General features: G+C 39.0%; 1 protein-coding gene across 4 annotated transcripts in view; it reads right to left on the reverse strand.

Annotated features, from left to right (window-relative positions):
- SYNE2 (spectrin repeat containing nuclear envelope protein 2) overlaps positions 1 to 27,760 on the reverse strand; it is a 379,741-nt gene that overhangs the window by 118,934 nt on the left and 233,047 nt on the right. For all 4 annotated transcript variants that reach the window (XM_055289134.2, XM_055289133.2, XM_055289132.2 and 1 more), the window contains exons 58-65: positions 22,459 to 22,644; positions 20,619 to 20,741; positions 19,265 to 19,447; positions 16,825 to 16,956; positions 12,222 to 12,419; positions 11,546 to 11,620; positions 8,954 to 9,064; positions 3,413 to 3,529 (exon numbers count right to left, since the gene is read on the reverse strand). In XM_055289134.2, coding sequence (XP_055145109.1) covers positions 3,413 to 3,529; positions 8,954 to 9,064; positions 11,546 to 11,620; positions 12,222 to 12,419; positions 16,825 to 16,956; positions 19,265 to 19,447; positions 20,619 to 20,741; positions 22,459 to 22,644 — 1,125 coding nt within the window. The remainder of the gene's footprint in view (positions 1 to 3,412; positions 3,530 to 8,953; positions 9,065 to 11,545; positions 11,621 to 12,221; positions 12,420 to 16,824; positions 16,957 to 19,264; positions 19,448 to 20,618; positions 20,742 to 22,458; positions 22,645 to 27,760) is intronic.

Raw genomic sequence — 27,760 nt, forward strand, 5'->3', positions numbered from 1 at the left:
CAGTAGCAACCCTGTAAAATACCTTCTCTATATGATAGCCCCAAATTCTAAAAGCAAAACATTTAAATGGATGTTTTATAATTGTACGCTTTGGGGGGAGGGGCTAAAAAGTATTACTACGAGTATTTAATATTAAATATGTCATCTCTAAAGCATAACTGTAAATTAATAACAGCTAGCCTTTATTGGGCTCTTATCATGAGCACGCACTGTATGGTCACACAACAGTAAACAGAATCAAAAACAATTCCTGCTTTCACTACACTTTGGAATCTACAAGTCCACATTCTTGACATAATTTCACCAACCTTTTAGTATCCAAGTTAACTTTTCAGTTGGTGAATCACATTGCTTCGCTTCGGCATTAACACATCACTGATCTAAGTAATCAGTGAAGTAATCAGTAAAAAAAACCAAAAAACAAAAAACAAAAAACTGCAGTTAAAATGCAAGTTGATTTTCTGGCTATTGCTACATTTCATGCCAAAATAGCAAACCTGTACATTTTCTCCTTAATATTTCAGTCAATTCTACAAATACCTGCGTATCTCCCCCACTGCTTATGAAATATAAAACTGCATACCTAAAGTACAGTACCTAACTGCACATGAATAAATGAAAAGCATGCCCCTAGAATGGCATGGTGGCGGTTTACTCTGAGGTCATGCCTAGCTTGATTTCACATTTTCACATTTTTCCATACTAAATCTTTATCCTTGGTTGTAATACGGGTCAAGAATGACTCGGATTCTACTAAAAATTATGCAATTATCATTTGGTCAATACACTTAACCTCTTAAACAAAAGGTTTGTTGAGGCTGATAGAAGCCTGATGACATTGGCTGCCTGGTCTCTGCAGAGTCCCCACTTTCCTTCTCATTAGTGATGTGCTGTGCCGATGAGATAGAAATGACTAAAAGGCAGGAAGACAGTCACCAAGAGGTATGGAACTTGGAGCCAGTAAAGGAGTCCCTGAATAATCAGAAGTGGACAAATTCCTCCTGTAGTAAAGGGTAACATCTATTTTTCCTGCTCCAAGAATTCCTCCCCAGCAAAAGCTCTGAGTTAAGAAGAAAATACAAATACACACATACATAAATTAGTTCAAAAGAGAGTCACTGGAGCCTAACAGTTCAAAGCTCAGGTTCTAAACTCAGAGTCAGAAAGATCTGGGTTTGAATCCTAGCTTTGCCACTTACTAGCTAAATGACCTTGGGCACCTTACTTCTCTGAGCCTCAGTTTCTCCATCTGTAAAGTGGGGTAACAGTAATATTTATCTCATAGAGCTGAGATAGTATATGTAAAATCCCAGTACCTGGCCCATATTAAATGTCCAGTAAGTACTTTGTTATCTTCCTTTTTCTTCCTCCTTCTCTTTATTGTCATCATTATCTAGTATCCACATGGTCAGGGAAAAGACCCTAGAGGTCATCCACACCAGCAGAAACAATATTAAGCAGAATGGCTACTGTAGCTAAAACACCATTGAAGCTACATCTGATTTTTAATTAGGTGTCAAAAATAACATTACAGTGGGCAGATGGTGTGAGACCAGGAGTTCGAGACCAGCCTGGGCAACATGGCAGAACTGTGTGCCTGAAAAAAATACAAAAATTAGCCACGTGTGATGGTGTGTGCCTGTGGCCCTAGCCACCTGGGAGGCTAAGGTGGGAGGATCACCTGAGCCCAGGAGGTTGAGGCTCCAGTGAGCCATGATTGTGGCCACTGCACTCCAGCCTGGGTGAAGAGTGAGACCATGTCCCCAGAACAAAACCCAGATTAATCCTGAACAGCAAGAAAACCTACTGACCAGGTCAGCAACTTTCTTCGACCTAAGCATTGCCACTGGGTGTAAACCTCTCACATTTGTCCACCTTCCCAGACATATATTGTTAAGAGAAGAGAATGAAAGGGAGGAGGGAAAGAAAGAAGAAAAAGGAGTAACAATTTGAGAACTAAGAGATATTTTTGTAAGACTAGACAAAAGATTGGGAGAAAGAACATAAATAGAACTCAGTATAAAAGAAGAAAAGAGATGCAAAAATTAAACAATAAAACAGCAAAAACATGCCAATATATTTTACAGGAGCTATTTGGTGAGACCCTTGGAGCTTTAGGTCCAGCTAAACACCAAAATTAACTTGGGAAATAGTACCCATCACCCGCACCCCACTGTAAGGCCTTATTGAGAACCACTGAGGTACAAGATTCCAAATTAGGAAGCCAGATTAGAATATTCTGGGTTTGATTCCTTATTCCCCCATTCACTAGCCATATATATATTTATATATATAAATATATATACTTATACATAAATATATATAATATATAATATAATATATAATATCATATATAAAATATATATGATATCATATATAATATATTTTATATATATCATATATATGATATATAATATGATATAATATGATATCGCATATAACATATGTGATATAATATATAATATGATATATATTATATAATATATAATATGATATATATTATATAATATATAATATGATATATATTATATATATGATATGATATATACCATACATATAATATATATTATATATCATACGTATGATATAATATATATTATATATCATACATATGATATATATATATATAATATGATATATTATTTATATATATCATATTTAAAGACAGAGTCTTGCTCAATCGCCCAGACAGGCTGGAGTGCACTGGGGGCAATCTTGGCTCACTGCAATCTCCTCCTCCCAGGTTCAAGCGATTCTCCTGCCTCAGCCTCTTGAGTAGTTGGGATTACAGGCATGTGCCACCATGCCTGGCTAATTTTTGTATTTTTAGTAGAGACAGGGTTTCACCAGCCTATTGGTCAGGCTGGTCTCAAACTCCTGACCTCAGGCGATCCACCTGCCTTGGCCTCCCAAAGTGCTGGGATTACAGGCTTGAGCCACCATGCCCGGCCCACTAGCTATATTTTTACTCCCTGAATTTTGATTTCTTAATTTGTAAACATATGGTAGATATGAACCCACCTTATACAGTCTGAGGGTTAAACAGATAACTATAAATGCCTTTTATGTAACAGGCTATTAATCAATATTAACCCTTCTCTACTTTCTTTGCCCCCCGTAAGTTCTATCTACAGATTAAAGAAGTAGTCATCAACGGAAAGACTATTTCATGTTGACAAATGGTAAATGAGTGAAAAGCGTCTAACTCTCTACGCCATGCCTATTTTCTTTGTAAATATCTGATGACAAGTCTTCCAGTTCTACAGCTTGACAGCACATATCTTCATATGTTAAAGTTCACAAGGAACACTTAGCTTGATGTACAAGGTATTGCAGGACACAGAACACTGGTCATCTCTAGGGTGCTAGTCCAGCTATCTGAGCAGTTTACTTATTACCAACCGGGACTTACCTCTTCTGTTTGGTTGGGCCTTAGGGAACATTCTGGGCCTTGCTCAGTGTTTACTGAGTCTGGTGTGAGGATTTGTGCCATGGAATTATCACAGGTGCTTATTTTCCCATATGGTTCCTGTAAAGAAAAGAATCAGAGCTCCAGAAAAGGTCCTGCCCTGGTGCCACATGAATTCTTCTTTCTGCGCCTGCTCATTTTACAAACTACCTGCTTGCAAAAAAGTCAGGTACAGAGAAGTCAGGTACAATTTGAAAAAAGTTTGTTCATCAGGGAAAAAATCAGCTTCCCCAAGACTGTCTTTATTTGAAAGACTTACATTCTCCAAACTTCTCTTCTTAATGAGCACATAAAGAATCTAGAGAATTAGGTACTTAAGTAGATTTTTCCAGAAGCATGCTTTGTCTTGTTGAAGTATTCTTTAAAAGTATGTCCTTATGAAAATGTAAATTACATGGCCAGGTGTGATGTCTCACACCTATAATCCCAGCACTTTGGAAGACCAAGGCAGAAGAATTGCTTGTGCTCAAGAGTTTGAGACCAGCCTGAACAACATGGTAAGACCCTGTCTCTACTGAAATAATTAATTAATTAATTATATGATAAAGGCCACATTTCAAAGAGTGGGGAAAAGGTGAATTTATTCCATTTAGGAACAACTACCAAGGCATTTTATGAAAAATATAAGTAGAATTCTTGTATTACTCCTAACAATAAATTCTAGTTATGAAAAATATAACTAGAATCCTTGTATTATCCCAACAATAAATTCTCATTGTATTCTCAAAGTTATACCATAAAAATTCTAGGTGTGGGGAAGCATGACAAGAAAGGAAAATAGTATTGACTACATAAAAAAATAAAATAATATGCACCACAAAAGATACCATAATCTAAGTTAAAGAGAAATGACAAACTGGGATAACTATTACACATAGTGTTAATATTCTTTTTTTTTTTTGAGATGGAGTCTCGCTCTGTCACCCAGGCTGGAGGGCAGTGGCACAATCTCGGCTCACTGCAAGCTCTGCCTCCAGGGTTCACACCATTCTCCTGCCTCAGCCTCCCGAGTAGCTGGTACTACAGGCACCCGCCACCACGCCCAGCTAATTTTTTGTATTTTTAGTAGAGATGGGGTTTCGCCGTTTTAGCCAGGATGGTCTTGATCTCCTGACCTCATGATCCACCCGCCTCAGCCTCCCAAAGTGCTGGGATTACAGGCGTGAGCCACTGTGCCTGGCCAATATTCTTAATATATTAATTACTCTATAAATAATAAGGAAAACATCAACCCCTACATAGAAAAACAGTCAAATGGTAGGAACAAGCAAGTCGCAAAAGAAGAGTTACAAAAGCCAATAGGCATCTAAAGAGATATTCAACATTCTTAGAACATAAATTAATTTAAACCACTGGCTAAGTTTGGCTAAGACTGACAATATCAAAAATCAACTTGTGGTGGGGGGAGGGTCTGGAAATGCAATTCCATGTATACCTAGGAGAAATATTATTGGTATAGCCTTTCTTTTTCTTTCTTTTTGTTTTTTTTTTTTTTTTTTTGAGACAGGGCCTCACTCTGTCACCCAGGCTGTGGTGCGGTGGCGCAATCTTAGCTCACTGCAACCTTCATCTCCCAGGCTCAAGTGACCTTCCCACCTCAGTCTCTGGGACTACAGGCATGCACCACCACGCCTGGCTAATTTTGTATTTTTTACAGAGACAGGGTTTTACTATGTTGCCCAGGCTGGTCTTGAACTCCTGAGCTCAAGCTGTCTGCCCACCTCAGCCTCCCAAAGTGCTAGGATTACAGGCATGAGACACTGCACCTAGCTTGGTATAACCTTCCTAGAAGGCAGTTTGAAAATGTGTGTCACATCTTAAATGGATATATACTTTGATTCAGCAATCCTTCTTTTAAGGTTAACCAAAGTTAACGGGAAAATGACATGTACACGAAGAATTAACACAATGTGGCAGAAAGCATGTGGATATTATAATCAACCAACCTTGATTGCTCTGCTTGCAAGTTGTGTGATCTTGGACAAATTAACCTGAACTCTCTGAACCTCAGTTACATCACCTTTAAAATGGGAATAAAAACTATCTCACCTATGCTTGCAATTAAGTGACATATACAAGCATTTAGCATTTCCTAACAAAATGTTAGTATCTTTTCAGCTTCTTCTACTGAAAACAGTGACTGTTATCAGAAAGGTATAAACCAAGAATTAAAGGTAGAGATTAGATAAAATTAGAAAGGTAGGCAGGGATTAGGAAAATCTGGAATGCCAGGCTAAGTTTGCATTTTCCTCAGTAGATAATCAAACTCCATGAAGAATTTTAGGCTGAGGTTTAGCATGATTGGTTTTAGGAAAAGTCATCAGTATTTCATAAGATGTATTAGGAAAAACAATTGGAGATTGTAAACCAATTAGAGGACTACTCCAAAAGTCCAGGGAAGTAATAAGAATTGCTTGAAATAAGGCGATGGCAAAAATAACGGGAGGAGAGGTTGTACGTAGTGAATGGACATCATTGGCCACTGACACGATGTGAAAGGTGAGAGAAATGAGGCACCTAATAGAACTCCAAAGTTTATCTCTGAGAAAACAGTGGCACCATCAGCAGACACTGAGAAATTAGTAAGAGGAGCAAGCTTTGAAGGAAAGGTGGTAAAATGGGTTTCAGTTGGAGAAACTCCATCCCAAAAAAGTCTATCAGGAGGATAGAAATGTGGAATAGATTTATAGATTTAAGGGAAAAGCCAAGACTAGAGATTTAGTTTGGTAATCACTGGCATAGAGGTGACCACAAGCTCTCAGAGGAAACAAAATTGCCCTGAAAGAAAAGAGAGAGGCCGGGCACAGTGGCTTACACCTGTAATCCCAGCACTTTGGGAGGCCAAGGCGGGTGGATCATCTGAGGTCAGGAGTTCAAGACCAGCCTGGCCAACATGGCAAAACTCTGTCTCTACTAAAAATAAAAAAAATAGCCAGGCATGGTGATGGGCACCTGTAATCCCAGCTGCTCGGGAGGCTGAAGCAGGAGAATCGCTTGAACCAGGAGGCTGAGGTTGCAGTGAGCTGAGATCGCACCACTGCACTCCAGCCTGGGCGACAGATGGAGACTCTGTCTCAAAAAAAGAGAAAACAGGGAGAAGGAAGAGGACAGAACATTGGGGGGAATGCCTACCATCACAGACCAAAGAGAAAGAGGGGCAAGAAAAGGAGACGGAGGAGGGACTAGAGGTAGAAGGGACAGGGAAGAACAGAATTAAGAAAGTTAAAGGAACACCGTAGTTAAAGAAGGAAGAGGTGGTCAGTCCCAGAGAGGTCAATAAGGATTAAGACTAATAAAAGGATATTGAATTTGTACTCCAGAAGTCAATGGCAGTTTAAGCATAGCCAGAGGCTGAAACAGGGTTACAAAAGGGACCTAGGGAGTCGAGCATCAAGGAAAGACCTTCAGTAGCAAATGAAAGAAGAAGTGTAGTAATTGACATGGGAAGCAGGATCCAGAAATTCAGTTCATTAAAGTACCATACTGAGCTGAGTATAGGATATAAACGATAAGCTTCTTTCTACTCATGAAATCGTATCCGGTGTATTCATAAAAATGTGCTAAGTCATAAGTGAGGTTCAGAATCCTACTGGAGAACAGGGAAAGAGACAGCAATTTCCCTTGCAGGATGACAGGAGGTTTCTTGGAACAGGGGAAGTTGAGATGGGTCTTTGTGGATGGGAAGGAAGTCTACAGACAGGCATGGAGAAAGGGCATCCCAGGGACCAAAGCCTTCTGTGGAGCCACTGAAGATGCAGGCTGGTTCTGGAACGATCTCTCTGTTTGAAGTAGTGGGGCCACAAGGAAGAGAACATGTTAGGGAGGGGAAGCCTGAGTACTGAGGTAGAGAAGGAAGGAATCTAGCCAGAGGCAGAGACTGACAAGGCAGGTACAGGCAGAGAATGGTGCCAATGATTAAGGAAAGAGTTGGCCTGAGAGTAGGCGGAGGGGTCAGCCCTGGACAGGAGGCAGTAGCGAGAGGTGTATGGATCACGAGGATGCAGAGATCTGGGAGCAAAGGAAGAACGTAGTTTTCACATATAGGCTTATGATGATTTTCTAAAGTGAGGGCATTTGAGAGATTGGAAGATATTTAGAATGTCATAAGGAGCAAAAAAGACTTAACGCATCTAATTTATCTTACATACTACTTTGTTCCACAAAAAAAAAAGATTATGGAGAGACCCTCCACTCAATACTCCCAAAACAGTGGCATGTTAGTTTAAATGCTTTGGTAAAACAGTGCAGTGAAGCTTTTAGCTGCTCCTTTGAGGAATCTGTTTGGTCTGTTTGGATTTTCACATACGTGGAGTTTTCCTCAAAAAAAGTACTCTCCTGTTATTGAGTACACAATAGAAATAGAACCAAGCAGGTGCCCATTAAGGCTGTCTTTGCATTTGTGCAAAGGTAATGTGAGAAGCTTTCAAAGATTCACGGTAGCCAAGATAGAGAAGCAACCTAAGTGTCCATCAACTGATGAATGGAGAAAGAACATGTGGCATATATACACAACGGAGTACTAGACAGCCTTCAAAAAGAAGGAGATTCTGTCATTTGTGACAATATGGACGAACGGGAAGACATTATGTTAAATGAAATAAGCCAGGCACAGAATGATAAATACTGTATGATCTCACTTACATGTGTAATCTAAAAAATATGGACTGCACAGAAGCAGAGAATAGGATGGTGGTTACCAGGGCTGTTGGGGGCTGAGAGAGGGCCTGGGGAGATGTTGGTCAAAGGACACAAAACTTCAGTTGAACAGCAGGAATAAGTTCAAGAGAATCTATGTATAACATAGCAATTATAGTTAATAATAATGTATTGTATACTTAAAAGTTGCTAAGTGACTAGATTTTAGGTGTTCTAATTACTGAAAAGATGACAAATATGTGAGGTAATGCATATGTTAATTAGCTTGATACAGCCATTTCCAATGTATACACATTTCAAAACATGTTGTATACCATAAATATATACAATGGTTGTCAGCTAAAAAAAAAAAAAAAAAAAAAATTCAGCCCATGCAGTTTCCCTCCCTAAGCATTCCTTTAAACAAGATAGTTCTTCACTATCCTTATTTTTATTCCTTGTCTGAGCTACAAATGGGCATTTTAAAGGTTTAGGCAGTGCTGACTGAAAACCAAACAAAGGAAAGAGGGAAGAGAAGAAGCAAAGTTAACATAGAAAGTCGGGCAACATGGCGAAACCCCGTTTCCACTAAAAATACAAAAATTAGCTGGGCGTGGTGACGTGTGCCTGTAATCCCAGCTACTTGGGAGGCTGAAGCAGGAGAATTGCTTGAACCTAGGAGGCGGAGGTTGTTGCAGTGAGCTGAGATCATGCCACTGCACTCCAGCCTGGGTGACAGAGCAAGAGTCCGTCTCGAGGGTGTGGGGAAAGAAAGGCACGCAGAAAGAGATCCCTGCTCCCCACCGGGCCCTCGTAACCCCTAAGCGTGGTTGATATGCACCGCATTACCTGAATAATTGTTCCAGAGGATGAGGAAGCTCTGTCTTCCTCCATGTCCTTGTCATGCTTCCAAAGTGAAGACCAAGACTGAGGATATGGCTCTGCCTTCTCATCTCCATTCTATCACAGTAAACGATTGGTTAGCAAAGGGAAGAGCTTCCCTTACTGTCATAACTGGCGCCCTACTCACTCACCTCTTTTATACCAGACTCAACTTATCAGGCAGTGTAACCACGGCCCTTTATTGCAGCCCTCCCCCATTTTTTCATCTGTATTTTTTGCTAACTATATCATGTTTACAAATGTGGCTGCTCTTCCTAAAGCCTAGAAAATACTTTTAAAAGTAGGGGCTCGGCTCACATCACACAACGGAAATCTTTAAAACGGTGCTTTTAGGAATTTAATCTGCTTTGGTAAATGTAACCTTAAATGGTATCTTTGAGGCCAGGCACTGTGACTCACACCCGTAATCCCAGCACTTTGAGGGGCTGAAGTGGGAGGATCACTTGAGGCCAGGAGTTGGAGGTTGCAGTGGGAACCACTGCACTCTAGCCTGGGCAACAAAGTGAGATCCTGTCTCTAAATAAATATTTAAAAATACATAAAAGTTAGAAAAATTAAAATGCTATCTTTAAAATTACAGCCACATGAGTATAAGAAAAAATGTTCAACATCACTAATCACCAGGGAAATGCAAATTAAAACCACAGTGAGATACTACTTTACACCTGTTAGAATGGCTTCTATCAAAAAGATAAAAAATAACAAGTGGTCATGAGGATGTGGAGAAAATAGAACCCCTGAATACCGTCGGTGGGAATGTAAATTGGTACAGTATCGAGGTTCCTCAAAAAATTAAAAATAGAACCAGCAATCCCACTACTGAGTACATATCCAAAGGAAAAAAACTCAGTATGTCAAAGAGATGTCTGCACTCCTATGTTCAATGCATGACTGTTCACAACAACCAAGATACGGAATTAACCTAAGTGTCCACCAACAAATGAATGGATAAGGAAAATGTGGTTATATATACATCGTGAAATACTATTTGGCCTTAAAAAATGAGGAAATTCTGTCATTTGCAACAGCATGGGTAAATTTAGAGGATCTTCTGTTAAGTGAAATAATCCAGGCACAGAAGGACACATACCACATCATCTCCCTTCTATGTGGAATGTAAAAAAAAAAAAACTAATAGAAGCAGAGAGTAAAACAATGGTTACCAGCGACCAGGGATTACAAAAATGTTTGTCAAAGGGAATTTAAAAAAAGGGCACAGGAGGAGTAAGTTCAAGGGATCTTTTGTATATCATGGTGACTATAGTTAATATATGTTTGAAATCACAAAGAGAGTAGATTTTAAGTGCTCTCATTACAAAAAAAAATGGTATGTGAGGTAATGTGTATGTTAATTAGCTCAATTTAGCCATTCCACAACGCATATATACATACACTATATCAAAACAATCATAAATATATATAATTTTTTTTTTTGAGATGGAGTTTTGCTCTTGTCACCCAGGCTGGAGTGCAACGGCGTGATCTCGGCTCACTGCAACCTCTGCCTCCTGGGTTTAAGCGATTCTCCTGCCTCAGCCTCCCGAGTAGCTGGGATTACAGGCACCTGCCACCACACCCGGCAAATTTTTTGAATGCAAACAAGTTTTACTTGTCAATTTTTTTTAAAAAATCACAGCTTGATGAACATATACTTCTTTGTTGCTGTCAAAGACAAACAACACTATAAACATCAGCTCAGAAGCAAATACATGTCTCAAATTAACATTGTACTGAAGTCACTCTTTTTGGCCCCTGGTCCCTCCATTATTCTCATAGTTCTCTCTGCCGTGAAGGGGTATAATCAGATTGCAAAGTTGTCTGATGGTCACAGAGCACAGTAAAGTTGTACTCTTCCTTGTCACAGTTCCACCATGTCCCAGCGACACACTCCAGGACAAGAGGTCTGTTTTGTGTGAGAGTGGAGCTATTTAACCATCTATAAAATGAGCCCAAAAAGTGTCTGGTGGTTACATGTAAATCACAAAAACTGTAAGTTGCTTCAATTTTCTTCCTTTTGTCATAAGACCCACTGCAACTTATTTTTTCAAGTATGAAATGGAAACTGATGTCAGAAAAGACAACTGAAAATGTCTCAACCAGTTATAATCAAGTAGTACAAATTCTCAGTATTAGTTGCTAACACAACTCTTCATGTCATTGGAAATACTGTTTTAGACCAAAAGAGTAATTGAAATGTGGAAAAATACAGTTCTAAAAATGAGAGCAGGAGTGCCAAACAGCATGCTCTCAAAACTTCAGAGAAAGTCCTCAGAAATTAGGATACTACAGAGAACTTCTTTGCCTTCTCCGTATGCCAACGAGAGCATCTGAATTACATTCATCTCACTCTTACACGGTGAAGTAGGTTTCCATACACTTAAACATTAATAACGTAAGAGAACTACTTCAATCACGCTTTTAAAATATCAACATTAATTTTAAAAATTCTTAGGTTTCCATTCACTTTAAGATCTTTTCATTGACTTCTTTTAGAGGTCTGGTTCTAACAAACTTTAACAAGAAAATCGTTTCCCTTACTTCGCTCTTCATGGAACTTTCTTCCACCTCTTCCTCGACTGCTGCCAGGTAAGACATGGAGCCTCTTCTGTTCAACTGAAAGGCACAGCACAAGAATACCTGCAGTCTGCTTGCCAGTCAGCATCACCAAGATCCCAGTCCAGCTACATTTTTATGTAGCTAATTTTTTACTCACTTTATCCAAGATGCCCACCCCCACAAGAAGCCTGTCTCCTGGTCCGTTCAGCTCCTCCAGCCAGATATCCCGAGTCAGTCAAACCTAAGGTCTTGTCATTTTCATGGCCCCCTGTGGCCCTTCATCAAACAATTAAAGAATGTGATTCATTGATATGAATGCAGGGAAGACTTAGGCACTGGGCCCTTCTTGAGTCTGCAAAGGGCTGACTTTTCTGTACGAAGATACTTCAAAGGGAGGCTTGATCCACCTGCCTGTGAAATTTTATAAGCATGTCCTAAAGTAACTCAGGCGTTAAGAATTCTGGGTGGAGTCCAGAACAGGCACACCCTGAGGATTTATATTCACTAGTAAACAACCTCAGGTTGAGTATTTCCACTTTTAAAAATTCCTTTACTACAGGCCATAGACATAGATGCCACAGGTCGTTCAGGTGGAAAACACTACCCATTAATACTCTTGTGGAGTGCGGGGCCAGCATTAACCTGAAGTCATACCCACCTTCCACTCAGAAGCATCCCTCTCTGCCACTCCACCTTCCTCTGATGTTACAGCTGGCAGCCTATCTCTTTCTACTTCTTCTTGTTCTTGCTTCAAATGCTGGTGAAGGTTTAGTACGGTGGCCTTCAAGTCCACCAACAGGTCTTCTTTTCTCTGGTTCAAACTCAGAATCTGTTTTTCCATACGTTCGATTTCTCCCTGTGTAGAAAGAGTGTTTGCATAGGTTTGAGAAGTCTGAGGCCTCTGCAGGCCCAGAGCAGCCTGCTTCCTTTGGTACAAGGGCTGAAGATTTTTCTCTGCTGTTTGGTTTACAAAGCCAGAGGCTAGTCTCTGGTACAGTATAGCTCCTTTCCATCCTGGATGTATTTCCAAAGGTCCTGTGTAGGGTTTATAAGCTATAGGATGCCTCAGCCTTACCAGAGACCTTGTGAATCACAATCTCTGGGGGTTGAGCCAAAGCATGGAAACTTGTAACATGCTCCACAGATGACTGTGGTGTGCAGCCAGGGTTGGGAGCTACTGCTCTAGTGGCTAGCTACAGGACTGAGAGAACCAGGATCCACGGGGCAGAGCCCAGGAGTCTGCACACTAACCAACACCACACAAGGGCCTTATGCAGACTTCCCATTGTGTCCCAAAGCATATTAAAAATGCATGTCCCCAGGAGACATGTTCCCATGTCTCTCCAGGAAATTCTTAAGCAGACTAACATTTGGGAACCACTGAGAGAAAATGAAGACAGAAATCTCATTCTTTTATTATCATCTTTGAACTTCTTTGGTATTACTAAATTCATTTACTTTTTTTTTTTTTAGCAGAGTCTATCCTGCTCAATCATTTACTTTTTCTACAGTAAAATCTTCCTACTAAATAGGAATAAACAAATAAAGGTACCATGTAGTATATCTTATTATGGGAATGATGGACAGATGATCCCAAGTTTCGTGATGTTACTTTTAACATTTATATTATTGATATGTGCAAATCAAATTTCTTATCCATGGCAGATATGCAGATGCCCACTGTATGTCTGAGATGATTACAGGATTATAGATTCTTAGCTTTGGAAGAAATAGCAGGTGACAAATACACTAATATCCTCCTCTCTAGCACCTCTCAGAGATGTCATTCAACTTGCCTGAGCTCCTGAAGTGAGTGCTGCATCAGAAGCAGCCTGCTCCTTTTTAGAAAACCTTCATGTGTTTGAAATTTGTTCCTAATATATTCCTTAGACCCCTATTCTTTCCTCCTTATTTCTTCCTTTCTTGCTGTCGGTTCATCCATCCACCCATCCTACAGATAGTCATAGAAGCATTAATTTTCTTATAGAACAGAGAAACGTAATCTGTCTCCACCTGCAAGAGAGAGTTCTAAAGGCCAGAGAAAGAAGGTGATTTGTCCAAAGCTGCAACTAGCACACAGCAGAGCACAGGCCTGGGCTTTCTCCTGGCTCCACTGCACACATTCCTGTGCCAATACCCCTATTCTATCTGAAGTCAAAATTTCTGTGATTTGCTTTTGGGAAAAAACAATTGTTTGACTTAAATCTGAGTTGGCTGCATTTTGTGTTCCACTTTCAATAAACACTAAACTTCAGAGGTACACTGCCTCCCGACAAGAGGGACACTACAGCCACTACAATAACAGAAACAGAGTACAGGCACAGTCCTACATGGAGCAGCTGCTCTCAAAGCAGCATCTGCAGACCCCTGGCCACAGTCCATGAGGTTCAGACCATTTTCATAATACTAAAATCTTATTTGCCTTTTACACCATGCTGACATTTGCACTGATGGCATGAAAGCCATGGTGGGTAAAACTACTGGCACCTTATATGAATCAAGGCAGGAACACCAAGTCTATTCGTTGTTACTGGGTTCTTCACTTTGATGTATTTATAGTAAAAAAAAATCCATTTTCCTTAAGAATGTCCTTGATAAAAACACGTGTCTTAGTTTATTTGTGCTGCCATAACAGAATATCTGTGACTGGGTAATTTATAAAGAACAGAAATTTATTTCTCAGTTCTGGATACTAAGAAGTCCAGGATCAAAGTATTGGTAGGTTTGGTGTCTGGTGAGGGCTGTTCTCTGTTTCCAAGATGGCGCATTGAACACTATATCTTCCTGAAGGGAGACTTGTCGTGTTCTGACATGGCACAAAGCAGAAGAGCAAAAATGGGTGAACTCCCTCCCTCAAGCCCTTTTCTGAGGGCACCTAATCCCATTCATGAGGGAGGAGCCCTCATGACTCAATCACCTCCCAAAGGCCACACCTCCCAATACTGCTGTGTTGGTGATTAAGTTTCAACATGAATAAAAATGTTGGGGGGAGGGGAGGCAACATTTTTTGGGAGGATAAAAACATTCAAACCACAGCAGTATGTATTTTTAGTATTCTTTGTGAAAAAAATGGAAAGTATACATATGGCACTTCTGCTGCATACCAAGGGCCAATGGTTGAGAAAAAGCACTTATGCTACTGTTTGAGTTGTAAGCTGAACTATCCTTTTTATTCACAGAACACTATTTTTACTTGAAAAAAAGCCAGCTGATAAACTATATTGCTTTCCTTAAATACTAAAATATTTTTTCTGAAGAGATAGGTGTTAATATTAACAACTATGATTTAAAGAAATATTGACTCTTGAAATGTGTCAACATTTGGAAGATCTGCCTAACTCAGTTAATCAGGATTTTCCAAGGGATCGAGCGTGATGTTATAAAATCATGCATTGTTAGAAGATCCATGCGAAGTACATTTTAATGTAAATTTTAATGTAAGAATATATAAAGTTCATTGACATGGGTTTAGATTCCATTTTACAATTAATACATAATTTGCACTTGTCGGGTTTTAGTATAGTTTCAAAGAAAAATATCCACAATTATTCAAAAGGACTATTAAAATATTCCTCTATCTTCCAAGTGCATGTCTTTGAGAGGCTGGATTGTCTTCACATACTTAAAACAAAACTACATGCCTCAGGAGATCAAATGCAGAAACGCAACAATCTGTCCATTAGGTGGGTGCAAAAGTAATCGCGGTTTTTGCCATTACTTTTAATGGCAAAAACTGGAATTACTTTTGCACTGACCTAATATTAAGCCAGATATTAAAGAGATTACAAATATATAAAACAATGTCACTCTTCTCACTACTATTTATTTTAGAAAATATAACTACTTTAAAAAAGTGTTATTTCTACTACAGCCTGGGTAACACAGTGAGACCTCATCTTTAAAAAAAAGATAATAATAATAAAAATAGTTATTCCTATTAATATGTGGTAGGTTTATTATTGTTCATTTCTGAGTTTTAATTTAGTTATCAATGGATATAATTCATATAAACAGAAGCTCTTTGGGGTCCTTGATTTTTTAGCATAAGGGGAAATCTAATATTTTTACAATATTGAGTCTTCATTACTGAGTGGGAATTATTGATCCACCATTTAACAGCTGTGTCATCTTGCACTCTCCTGTACTTCACTGTAGATGTCAAATCACTTGCCCCAGGTCTCACAGCTGGTGAGTAGTGTAATCTTCCTTTGAGTACCATATTAATTGCTTGCCTGCATCAATTTGATGGCAAGAAGAAAAGCAGCTCTCTATTACCCCTAGCATACAATCAGGTTTTTTTGTTGTTGTTGTTTTTTATTACAGAAATGCTACTTTAAAAACAAAGACCGAAAAAACCTAGCAATAGATGGTTAACATGCAAACCATTGTAACTGAATCCACAGGACACTGTTTTTTTTTTTTTTTTTTTTTTTTTTTTTTGAGACAGAGTCTCACTCAGTTGCCCAGGCTGGAGCGATCTCGGCTCACTGCAAGCTCCGTCTCCCAGGTTCACGCCATTCTCCTGCCTCAGCCTCCCGAGTAGCTGGTACTACAGGCTAATTTTTTGTATTTTTAGCAGAGACAGGGTTTCACCGTGTTAGCCAGGATGGTCTCGATCTCCTGACCTTGTGATCTGCCCACCTCGGCCTCCCAAAGTGCTGGGATTACAGGCGTGAGCCACCGCGCCCGGCCCACAGGACACTGTTAATTCTGACATATGGCAATATGTCAGTATGGCAATACTGCTTAGAATATGGAATTCTTCATTACAATAGTATTCAGGGTCTTCACTGCTGAAGCCCAGCCTGCCTACACTGCCTGACTGTATCCCAGAAAGTCAGGCTGTCCAAATACCCTGTGTGTTATATCAGGTTCTTTGGTACCAGAGCAAATTCAGATCAAAATGCTTCAAGCTGAGGTCATGGGCACTTAAGCCCTCCATTAAAGAAGGAGATGTGGCAGCCCTGGCTCAGTTTCTGGGGTTAGGACTGCCCAGGCTACAAACAGATAAGGCTTCTCTTGATCAAACATCAGAGGCTACAATTTTATCACTTTTTAGTAATGATAATTATATAATCATCTATTTTATGAAATAGGGATGGAAAGTAAACACACACGGAAATACCTTCAATTGTTACAGAGAAACAGGAACTTACACTGCACCACTAGTAAGGCTCCTGGACACCAAAGGCTTAGTAAGTATTAAATAAATGGACTGATGGACAAATGAAACATACCTTTATGAATGAAAAAAAACATACCTGTAGTTGCGGCAGCTTGGCAGCTTGTTCTGGTGACATATGTTCAAGGGAGAACTGAGCTGAATAATTATTTAAGATCTGTTTCAAATTTTCTATTTCTTCATCACATTCATTGGTCTGTTTTATGACTACCTATAAAAAACCCCCACAAAAAAGAATCTTTGTCATAATCTAAGCAGATTAATGGACTGTTTTCATTGTCTAGCCCCATAGAAGTTTTAATCAGTCAGAGCAAATACGCACCCATTGAGACTTCAACAGGACGTGGTAGCCTAAACAGAGAGAAGAATGTTTGCAAAGCTGACACCTGATCTCGCTCTACTAGATGCCAGGGCACCTTGGGCAGTGCTTAAAGTACAAGTCTCATCGGACACACCTGTGCTCTTAAGTATTTCCGGTCCAGTGGGTTTATTCTGGAAAGCATTTTATGGCATGTTAACATAAAGTTGCTAACTTTTGAGAAGTTACTGACAAGTCACATACACCATTTTAATACATATTCCATGGTTGGGGGGAGGGGGGCTTTCCGCATAGAAAGGTGACATAACGATTCAGACTGAACAGAGCATGTGAGGTCTGTGATGATGGGTTTTCCCGGTCCAGGCTCATCTTCACCTGGTATCCCTTGGGATCAGTGATGTGTGTTTTACGAGTAAGAGGCTGAGGGTTCAAGAACAGTCTGAATTTGCAGAATAAGGTAAAACTAACCAGAACAATACCTGGCATCTCGTGTTAGGGGAGCAGCAAAGCTCAGACCTATCTGTGGACTAAATAATATGATTAAGTATGATTAAAAACAAAGAAACAGACTTCAAAAGAAAAATTAGATACTCTTTGGTATGCTACATAATGAAGCAAAACGCCTTTTAAAACTACCAAGTTTCTAGCCAACACGGAATTCTTCCTTGTATTTTCTTTAATATTTAACCATAATTTTAGCTGTAGGCTGGAAATGAATAACTATGTTCACTATGCACATCTGTTCCCCAGCCCTCAATAATGAACTACATCCCGTTACTCCCCACAAAAGTAATTTGTCTTATTTTCTACAACGAGGGTACTTACAATATCTAAAGTAGAAATCAAAGGAAATGTACCATATTCTAATGATTGTCATCACCACTGTCTTCCTTAGCTTTGAAATATATGAGGGAACATCTGATTGCCACTAGCACAATGAGATGGAAAATTTGAGCAGCACAGTTCGATACCTAACTTGGTGCAAAATAGAACTTCCTCTTCTATTTCACCCCTTTCATCTGTGAAGAAGCCACTTGAAAGCATAGTTAGGACTGTGGCTTTCTTTTTCTGACCAGGAGACTAATAAAGCACAAAAGGATGAAAATAATTGATCAAATTTTATATTTTTTTCTCTTTATATTATTACAAGATAGTACATTGAGTGCTAGATCTTTTTTCTCTCTGTGGGTGTTACAGAATGACATCAGTTGACCAGTGGCCAGACCAGAGAAACTGAGTTAAGACTCAAACCAGAGAGTACAGTCTCCTCAAACCTTAGGAGAACAGAGTGGCCACCAAAATGTGCATGAAATTTAAGAGGGAATAACATATAGTCATTTTTCTTCTTACAACCAGAAGGCAGTCATGAAAAATGAAAAATAACCCTTACAGTGACCCATTTAATCAGGAAAGGCAGCACGCAGGAGGTTGACGGAGAGGTTGGAAGTCTGTGCAGACTTTCTGCAACTTTCTGTTCTTGTGGGAGTGATTGTTGATCCAGGAATACAAACTAAAGATTATTCCTAACTAATGATGATTCCTGATGGAGAGTAGTGATTTAACAAAACCCAACCACCACCACTACCACCACCACGACACAAAACCCCTCTGGGGAGAAGATGAAAAATATCAGCTCTCAATACACAGAAATGACACCAGGAGTTTAGAAACTCAAATTCTTGTTCCATGTGTACATAAATTAACCTCTACACAAGTTAACTCTGTGGTCTTTCAGCAGGTCACTTAACCCTGATGCCAATTTCCTTATCTGTAAAAATAAAAATGATAAAGTGCCTACGCTACCTACATCACATGTTTGGTAATGAGAAAATCAATAGGAGAGTGACTGAGATGAACACAGAGATTACTATGGTGATGATTACTTTACAGATCTGTTGGCCTCAGAGGCTGCAAATGCCTTGTTCAGGTTTGACTCTCTTCCCACAGCATTTTGCCCATGTAGGTCTTTAACAACTGTGGAATGAAATTAAATAGACCATAACTATGCTTTAATGTCTTAAAGGATAAGAACTGAGAAAAATAACCTTAGCTCCGTTTGAGCATGAAGATATGCTTTTATATCAAATGCCGCCTCCTACAATAATAGGATAATAATGAATTTCAATTAGAAGTGAAAACCAAACCAGCTTTTGGTGAACATTTTCATTCAGTAAGTTGGCTGTCATCAGAAACCGCTTACCTTTAATAACTCATTTTGTTCTTGAGTCACATTTTCCAATAGTTTTATATCTTGTAAAAGCTGATTTGTCCGCTGAAACACAGGCAGAGGTTTCATTCCTGTTTGGGGCAACCTCAGTTCCACTTGGTAAGACACTATCTCAGCAATGGTTTTCTTCATGGGACGTATATTTTCAAGTATGACCTTAATTATATAAGAGGAGCATGTTACAGAAATGAAAAGACAATGGCTACTGTTAAATTTAATTATTCAAAATTAAAATACGGTATAGTTTTTATAGTTTGCATTTTTAAAACAATTTCTTAGCTCAGATTGAAAAGAACTATTGTATCACTCATGATTCGGGAGTTGAAAGTCTCAGGAAAGAATAACTAGGGCAAGAGTAACCTACCAATACTAAATTACGCATTTGGAAAACTTTTTCTTCCTTTTCTCCCTCCGCTTTCTGTGTAGAACTGGCGTTCTGCTGTGTATACTGTCACTAGGCAGTGAGCAATGTAAGGGCAGGTACTGCCTCTGACTTTCATAGCAACTACACCTAGCATGGGGCTTCCTGTATAGTAGGCCCTCAAAAGTGCTTATTGACTTGAACAGAACTGTCCTGCATGAGTCCCAGGAGTATAATTATATTTTGCTTTAATAACAACTGATCCAAAGAAATCTGGATTTACGTAACCAATACATTAGAAGAGATTACTCACGGTAATAAGTCATATTTCATATAATATCATTTCATTTAATCCTCACAACCCCTTGAGAGGTAAGTACCCTAACGTCCATTTCACAGGTGAGGAAATTGGGTTCATAGAAGTTAGAAGATCTAGGTAAGCTTAGTGTGTAAGAGGCAGAGCTGGGAACAGAATCCAGGCCTCCCTGGTCCTAAACCACATGCTCTCAATCACTAGGCTGAGCAGGAGATCAACATTTGCCTGCTGTTTAGTCATGTCCCAGCTCCTCTGGCAGGGGCTCTATTTACATTACAATTGGCCAATGGAATCACCTCAGTACCAGTGCACAGATATGAAAGAGAATCCAAAAACCATTAATTACTCAAAGTCATGCAGCCAGTGAGCAATCTAGCTGCGGCTGGAACCCAGTTCAGCCTGAATTACGTGCTGAAGCCCTTAAGTTTGATTTAAATGAAAAAATAACCTATAGGAAAATTATCTTTACATAGGTGGTACTACAACTATGATTTAAATATACAGTTATAGTTATTCCCATCAATTTCCCAATCTTATTTTGCTATTACTCTGGTAAGACTAAATGCTTTGTGTAATCATATTATATTCTATTTTGAAAAGGACATAATAAGTATCATAAGAAAATACTTTAAATAATAATCTATGCTTACCTCCCCATGTTTAAGATGTTCTTCAGGTGAAAAATCAAATATTTCTTTTGATAATAGGATAGTTTTGATTTTTGAAACTCTTTTTTCCATTGATTTTACTTCAGATTCAATAGCAACCACATCCTAGAATTTCAGAAGAACACACTGATGCAATATATATTGTACATTAATCATCTATTAAACAGTTTATTGGCATTAATTCTATTCTCTTACTTAGCCAAATAATATCTGCCATCTATACCTCTGAAAAACTAATGAAGCACTATAGATAAATAAATAATGTTCACCATTTTTTTTTTTTTTTTCTTTTCTGAGACGGAGTTTCGCTCTTGTTGCCCAGGCTGGAGTGCAATGTCGCGATCTCTGCCCACTGCAACCTCCGCCTCCCAGGTTCAAGCAATTCTCCTGCCTCAGCCTCTTGAATAGCTGGGATTACAGGCACGTGCCACCATGCCCAGTTAATTTTTATATTTTTAGTAGATACGGGGTTTCGCCATGTTGGCCAGGCTGGTCTCCAACTCCTGAACGCAGGTGATCCACCCACCTCGGCCTCCCAAAGTCCTGGGATTACAGGTGTGAGCCATCGTGCCTGGCCAGGGACCAACAAAACTTTATAAGAAAATGAAGAAGTATGTACAATAGCTGTTTATAGTGATATCTTCAAATTATGAGGAAAAGTTAAATTACATGGACATTATTCTGTGCACCTACTATTTAAGAAGGTATATAGAATTATACAATGTATTTTAGGGTAATTTTCATCAAACATTATAGAAGCATTTAAAAATTTTGAAATGAGCTTCAGTAACCAAAAATAATTACTTTAACACTTTATTCCCTGAAGATACATGAGTGTGGTGTAGAGAATGTAACTGAGTAACAAAGGTAAATAATGAAGAACTGTAATTGCCTCTACTATGTGACTCTATCTTTAAATAAATGCTTCCGATGTTTCAAGCCAAAATAAAAATCCAGAGGCTGGCAAATAACAACCCCTAAATAAATATTTGCTATTGGTAAATAAAGACTTGGGACTACCTGTTTTACACTTGTTTTTAACTCCTTTTTGTGGAGAAGGGGGTCTTACCACAGTGCCCAGGCAGGTCTCAAACTCCCGTGCTCACACTATCCTCCTGCCTCTGCCTCCGTAAATGCCAGGATTACAGGTGTGAGCCACCGTGCTGGGCACCGTGCCGGCCAAAACTCTCTCTTTTAATTCTCTCTTTCCTATCCAGCATTTAAAAATTAGTAGTATTTCTCTTTGACAAAGAGAAAACGCTGAGCTTATTTTATCAGGATTCTTTACTCTTTAAAACAGACCACTTCTGGATTGAAAATGGGGAGATGGTTTTTGCTATAGTTTGTTATAGTTACACTACAGGTTGCAAAGTAAAGCAAAATATAATTCCACAAATGAGAACATACATGACATTTTACCAGATCAATGTGTCTTCACATTGATTAGTTGTATAGTGCTTGGTTAGTAGTATAACTCTAATTTATTTTTTATTTATTTGACAGAATCCTGCTCTGTCACCCAGGCTGGAGTGCAGTGGCACAATCTTGGCTCACTGCAACCTCTGCCTCCCAGGTTCAAGTGATTCTCCTGCCTCAGCCTTCCAAGTTGCTGGGATTACAGGTGTGCACCATGATGCCCAGCTAAATTTTGTATTTTTAGTAGAGACGGGGTTTCACCATGTTGGCCAGGCTCGTCTTGAACTCCTGACATCAAGTGATCCACCCACCTTGGCCTCCCAAAGTGCTGGAATTATAGGCATGAGCCACCATTGCCCAGCCTCTAATTTAATCCTGAATGATTAAATGAATAGTGCAAACTTACATCAGCCATTCGCTGAATCTGTGGAAGGCTTTCCATTATTTTTTGTTGTAAAGCTGTTACTTGATTACTTAACTCTTGTATGGATTGTGTTAATTCATCTGTTTCAAAAATTACTGACAGGTCTTCTAGATCCATAAAGATTGAATGTAAAAGATTGTGCTTCTGTTCTGAATCTTCCAAAGCCATCTAGATAAACACAGAATGGGAAAAACAGAGACATCAAGATCCTGATATAAGTTGATTAAAATTTAAATCAGAGAAAATTGAAAGTTGTCTCGACATTTTAGTCATTTCTAGTTCGATAATGAAAACAGAACACCCTCAATTGTCAATGACAGTGAAAGACTTCAGAGTATCTACCCGTATAACTGTAACATAATAAGAAACATATATATTTGGTCTTCGTCCACTTCTAAAACCCTTGGAATCCCTTAATAATAGGGGAGAGAGAAGTGTCTTTTACTACACATAATAAGCCCTTTCATACATGTAATAACTTTCAAATTTAAGATGTCAAAATAGCTCAGCCACCTAATGAAAATATTCAGCTTGATAATTGTACTCTTCAGGTAATTCCATAAAAAATAACTGATAGGAGAAAGAACATTCACTTACACAACTAGAATTTTAGTCATGAGTCACTAAAACTAAGTGGGTTATTCAGAATTTTATATTAATCTTATTCAAAATCCTTATAGGAGAAAACTTTTAGGAAAACAAAACTTAAAACCAATGCTTTTTTTTTTTTTTTTTTTTTTTTTTTACCAATTATCATTGACAACAGCATCAAAAACCATAAAATACTAAGGAATAAATTTAACAATATACATGTAAGAAATGTATACTGGGCCGGGTGCGGTGGCTCACGCCTATAATTCCAGCACTTTGGGAGTCCGAGGTGGGTGGATCACCTGAGGTCAGGAGTTCAAGACCAGCCTGGCCAACATGGCGAAACCCTGTCTCTACTAAAAATACAAAAATTAGCAAGGTGTGGTGGCTCATGCCTGTAATCCCAGCTACTCAGGAGGCTGAGGCAGGAGAATCGCTTGAACCCGGGAGGCGGAGCTTGCAGTGAGCCATTATCGCACCACTGCACTCCAGCCTGGGTGACAGAGCGAGACACCAGACACCATCTCAAAAAAAAAAAAAAAAAAAAAAAAAAAGACCTGCATACTGAAAATCACAAAACATTGTTGAGAGAAATTAAATCCCTAGAGAAATAAAGAGATATATCATGTTCCTGGATTGAATAGTCATTATGGTTGAGATGTTGTCTTCCAAACTGATCTACAAATTTAATGCAATCCCACTCAAAATTCCCACAGACCTTTATTTAGAAATTAACAAGCAGATTCTAAGATTTATATGGAAATACAAAGGCCTTGATTTAGCCAAAACAAATCTGAAAAAGAAGGACAAAGTTGTAGAATTGATGCTACCTGATTTCAAGACTTACTGTAAAGCTATAGCAATGAAGACTGTCATATTGGTGAAAGTATAGACATATAAATTAATTGAACAGAAGGGAGAGCCCAGAAATAGATGCACATGTATAAGGTCAATTGATTTCCAACAAAGTGCCAAAGTAATTTAATGGTGATTCTTATCAATAAATGACGCAGAAACAATTGGATATCACCATGGAAAAACAGAACTTTGATCCTTCAATCACACCTTATACAACAATTAACATGAAATGAATCATAGACCTAAGAGTGTAAGAGTTAAAACTATCAAGTTACTGGAAGAAAACACAGGAAGAAATCTTTGTAACCCTGGGTTAGGTAAGGATTTCTTAGAATGCAGCACAAAAGAATAATCCATAAAATAAAATACTGATACATTGGACCTCATCAAATTAATAACATTTGCTCTCTGAAAGACAGTGTTAAAAGAATGAACAGACAAGCCACAGACTTGAAGAAAATATTTGTAAATGACATATATGTCAAAAGAATGGTTTTCAGAATATTTTACAAAAAACTTACAACTCCACAAGAAGACAATGCAATTTTTTAAATGGGCAAAAAAAATTGAACAGATACTTCACAAAGGAAGTGTACAAATGACTGATAAAGACATAAATAAATGCTCAAAATTATTAGTCAGTAGAGAAAACCAGTTTAAACCACAATGAAGTGCCACTGCAAGTCACTAAAATGGCTAAAATTTAAAAGGCAGACAATATTAAGTGCTGTCGAAAATATGAAGCTATTAGAACTCATGTTGCTGGTGGGAATGAAAAATGATATGGCCATTTTGGAAAACAATTTCTCAGTTTACTATTTATTTAAACACATCGTAAAAGTCAGAGATCCTACTTTTAGGTATTTATTCATTAAAATAAAATGAAAACATTTGTCTACACAAAGATTTATATATAAATATTCACAGCAGCTTTGCTCATAATAGCCTATGGTAGCAGCCTCTAAGGTAGCCCTGAATGACCCCTACCTCCTGGTATTCATACCCTTATATCAGCTTCCTTAAATGCAGGCCAGACTTACTAATTTAATTCTAATAAAATGTGGCAGAAATGATGAGATGTCACTTCCAAGGTTAGATTACAAAGACTGTGGCCCAGCCTGGGCAACAAAGTGAGACATTTTTACAAAAATTTAAAAATTAGCCAGGCATGGTTGTGTGCGCCTGTAGTCCCAGCTACCTGGGAGGCTAAGGTGGGAGGAACATTTGAACTCAGAAGGTGGAGGCTGCAGTGAGCCGACACTGTGCCACTGCACTCCAGCCTGGGTGACAGAGCAAGACCCTGTCTCTAAAAGGAAAAAAAAATGTGGCTTCTGTCTTGAGAGCTCTCTCTCACTCTCTTGGAGATTGTTTATGCTGAGGGAAGCCAGCTGCCATGGTGTGAGGCAGACTCCTGGAGGAGCCCACGTGTCTGTGAGTAGAAGCAGATCTTTTGAGGCCTGTCAACAGCCATGGGAATGAGGTTGGAAGCAGATCCCACCTCCTCCCTCACGCAAGTCAAGCCTTCAGATGAGCCTGCAGCCTTTGTCGACACCTTGACCGCATTCTCATGAGAGACCTTGAGCCAGAGATGCTCAGCTAAGCCATGCCCGTGGACTCCTGACCCACAGAAACTGTGATAATAAGTTTGTTGTTTCAAGTTGCTAACTTATGGAGTAATTTGTTACACAACAATAGCTAATATATAGCTCAAAACTGGAAGCAACCCAAATATCTATTAACTGGTAGATAAACAAACTACTCATTTCCAAACTTATTTCCAAAACTGGAACACTACTTGGCAATCAAATAATTAACTATGCATTAAGTGTAACAACCTGGATGAATCTCAAAGGCATTATGTTAAGTGAAACAAGTGAGCCACGAAAGACTACATACTGTTTGATTCCCTCTATATGATAGTCTAGAAAAGGCAAAACTATAGTAATAGGAAACAGTGAGTGATCACCTAGGGTTGAAGACGGGTGAAAGGGGATTGACTGCAAAGAGGCAGGAGGAAACGTCTTGGGAGATGGAGATGTTCCTCATATTGATGGCGGTGGTGGTTATACAACTGCACTTTTATCAAAACTCACCTAACTGCATACTTAAAATAGGTGTATTAATATTTTTACTGTATGTAAGTTATACCTCAATAAAGTTGATTTAAAAAACAGGCCGGGTGTGGTGGCTCACGCCTGTACTCCCAGCACTTTGGGAGTTCAAGGCGGGCAGATTAGCTGAGGTCAGGAGTTCCACAGCAGCCTGGCCAACATGGTGAAATCCTGTCCCTACTAAAAATACAAAACAAGGTCGGCATGGTGGCACGCGCCTGTAATCTCAGCTACTGGGGAAGCTGAGGCAGGAGAATCACTTGAACCTGGGAGGCTGAGGTTGCGGTGAGCCGAGATCACGCCATTGCACTCTAGCCTGGGCAAAAAGAGTGAAACTCCGTCTCAAAAAAAAAAAAAAAAGTTTTCTATTTTTATAATGTCATTTTATGAATTTATGTTTCAGTTATTCTTACAACAGCAGTATTTGTGGAATTATCTTTAGGTTACAAAGACCTGTTTTAACAAATGCAATCCAGGTAGAAGGGTATAGTGCAATTAAAACAAACATTTAAAGCTTAGTTGAGAGTTCTGAAACTTCTTTAAAAGTCAATTTCAAAACTAATACCTGAATATGCTAGAAAATGGAAAAGGGCATCCTAAAAGTAGAATTATTGGACAAATGAGGATTTCACATAGGACTAGTTATTTGGGACTTACTTCCCAGGAGGAGATTAGGACACATTGGGACACATAGAAATAAACCCGCATCTTCCCTGTCCCTACTTCCTTTACTCAGTTCTAGCTCAGAAAGAAAGTCTAGCAATTTAGAATGCCCTGAAGTTTGAGAGATGCTTTTACATTTTTACATTTGTATCAGTAGAAGGTAGCAAAATCCCAGCTGCTTTTGCCTGAGCTCACTTTTGTACAGTTTTTTTTTAACTCATAATAAGCATTTGAAGGAAAAAAAAAACATAATTCCTCTCTTTTGTCTTGGTAAAGTCCTCAAAAATAGTGAATCAAGGTGATAAAAAGTTTAAAAATGACAAACTTTGGGGATGTGGAAAGTTAATCCAAGTGGGAGAAGGCAAAAAAAATCACAAGCAAGGGGAAGAAAAAAAAATGGGTAGAAATGCAGCATCTTTACAACTGTTATCATAAGAAAAAAATATGCCAACAATTCTCAAACGTCAGGGAGGTCTGAGGTCAGCAGCTCACTTAGGAACACACTGTGCCATTCTAAAGACAGAAAAAGGAGCTGAATCATCTTTGAAGTCTGATTCTGTACACACTGTTACCAAATAATCTTTTCTCTAAGGGATTCCTTCTCATGGCAGAATAAGAGAAGGGAAACACACCTGCGCAATGCAACTTCCCTAGTACTCAGCATCCGGAAGATGTTTTGCAGCCGAGGCCTCAAGTGGGAAAACACTTTCATTTGTTTTGACTTTGTAAGCCAGCATAGACACATGGGGCATGTGTGGAGTACCAGGAAGGACAGGAAATGTGGAATCATGGTGTGTTAGAAGTGGAAGGAACCATGGGTTCGTTTTCTATTGCTGTATAACCAATTACCACAAACTTAATGGCTTAAAACAAAACAAAGATATCTCATGGTGTCCAAGGGTAAGGAGTCCAGGCATAGCTGAGGTGAGTCCTCTGTACAGGGAGCCACAAGGATGCAGTCCGGTGCCATCTGGAGCTTGGGGTTCTCTTTCAAGATCATTCAGATTGTTGGCAAAATTCAGCTGTAGGACTGGGTTCCCTGTTTCCTTGCTGGCTCTCAT

Source organism: Symphalangus syndactylus, chromosome 8 (genome assembly GCF_028878055.3).
Source record: "Symphalangus syndactylus isolate Jambi chromosome 8, NHGRI_mSymSyn1-v2.1_pri, whole genome shotgun sequence".
In the NCBI taxonomy this organism is placed as follows: domain Eukaryota; kingdom Metazoa; phylum Chordata; class Mammalia; order Primates; family Hylobatidae; genus Symphalangus; species Symphalangus syndactylus.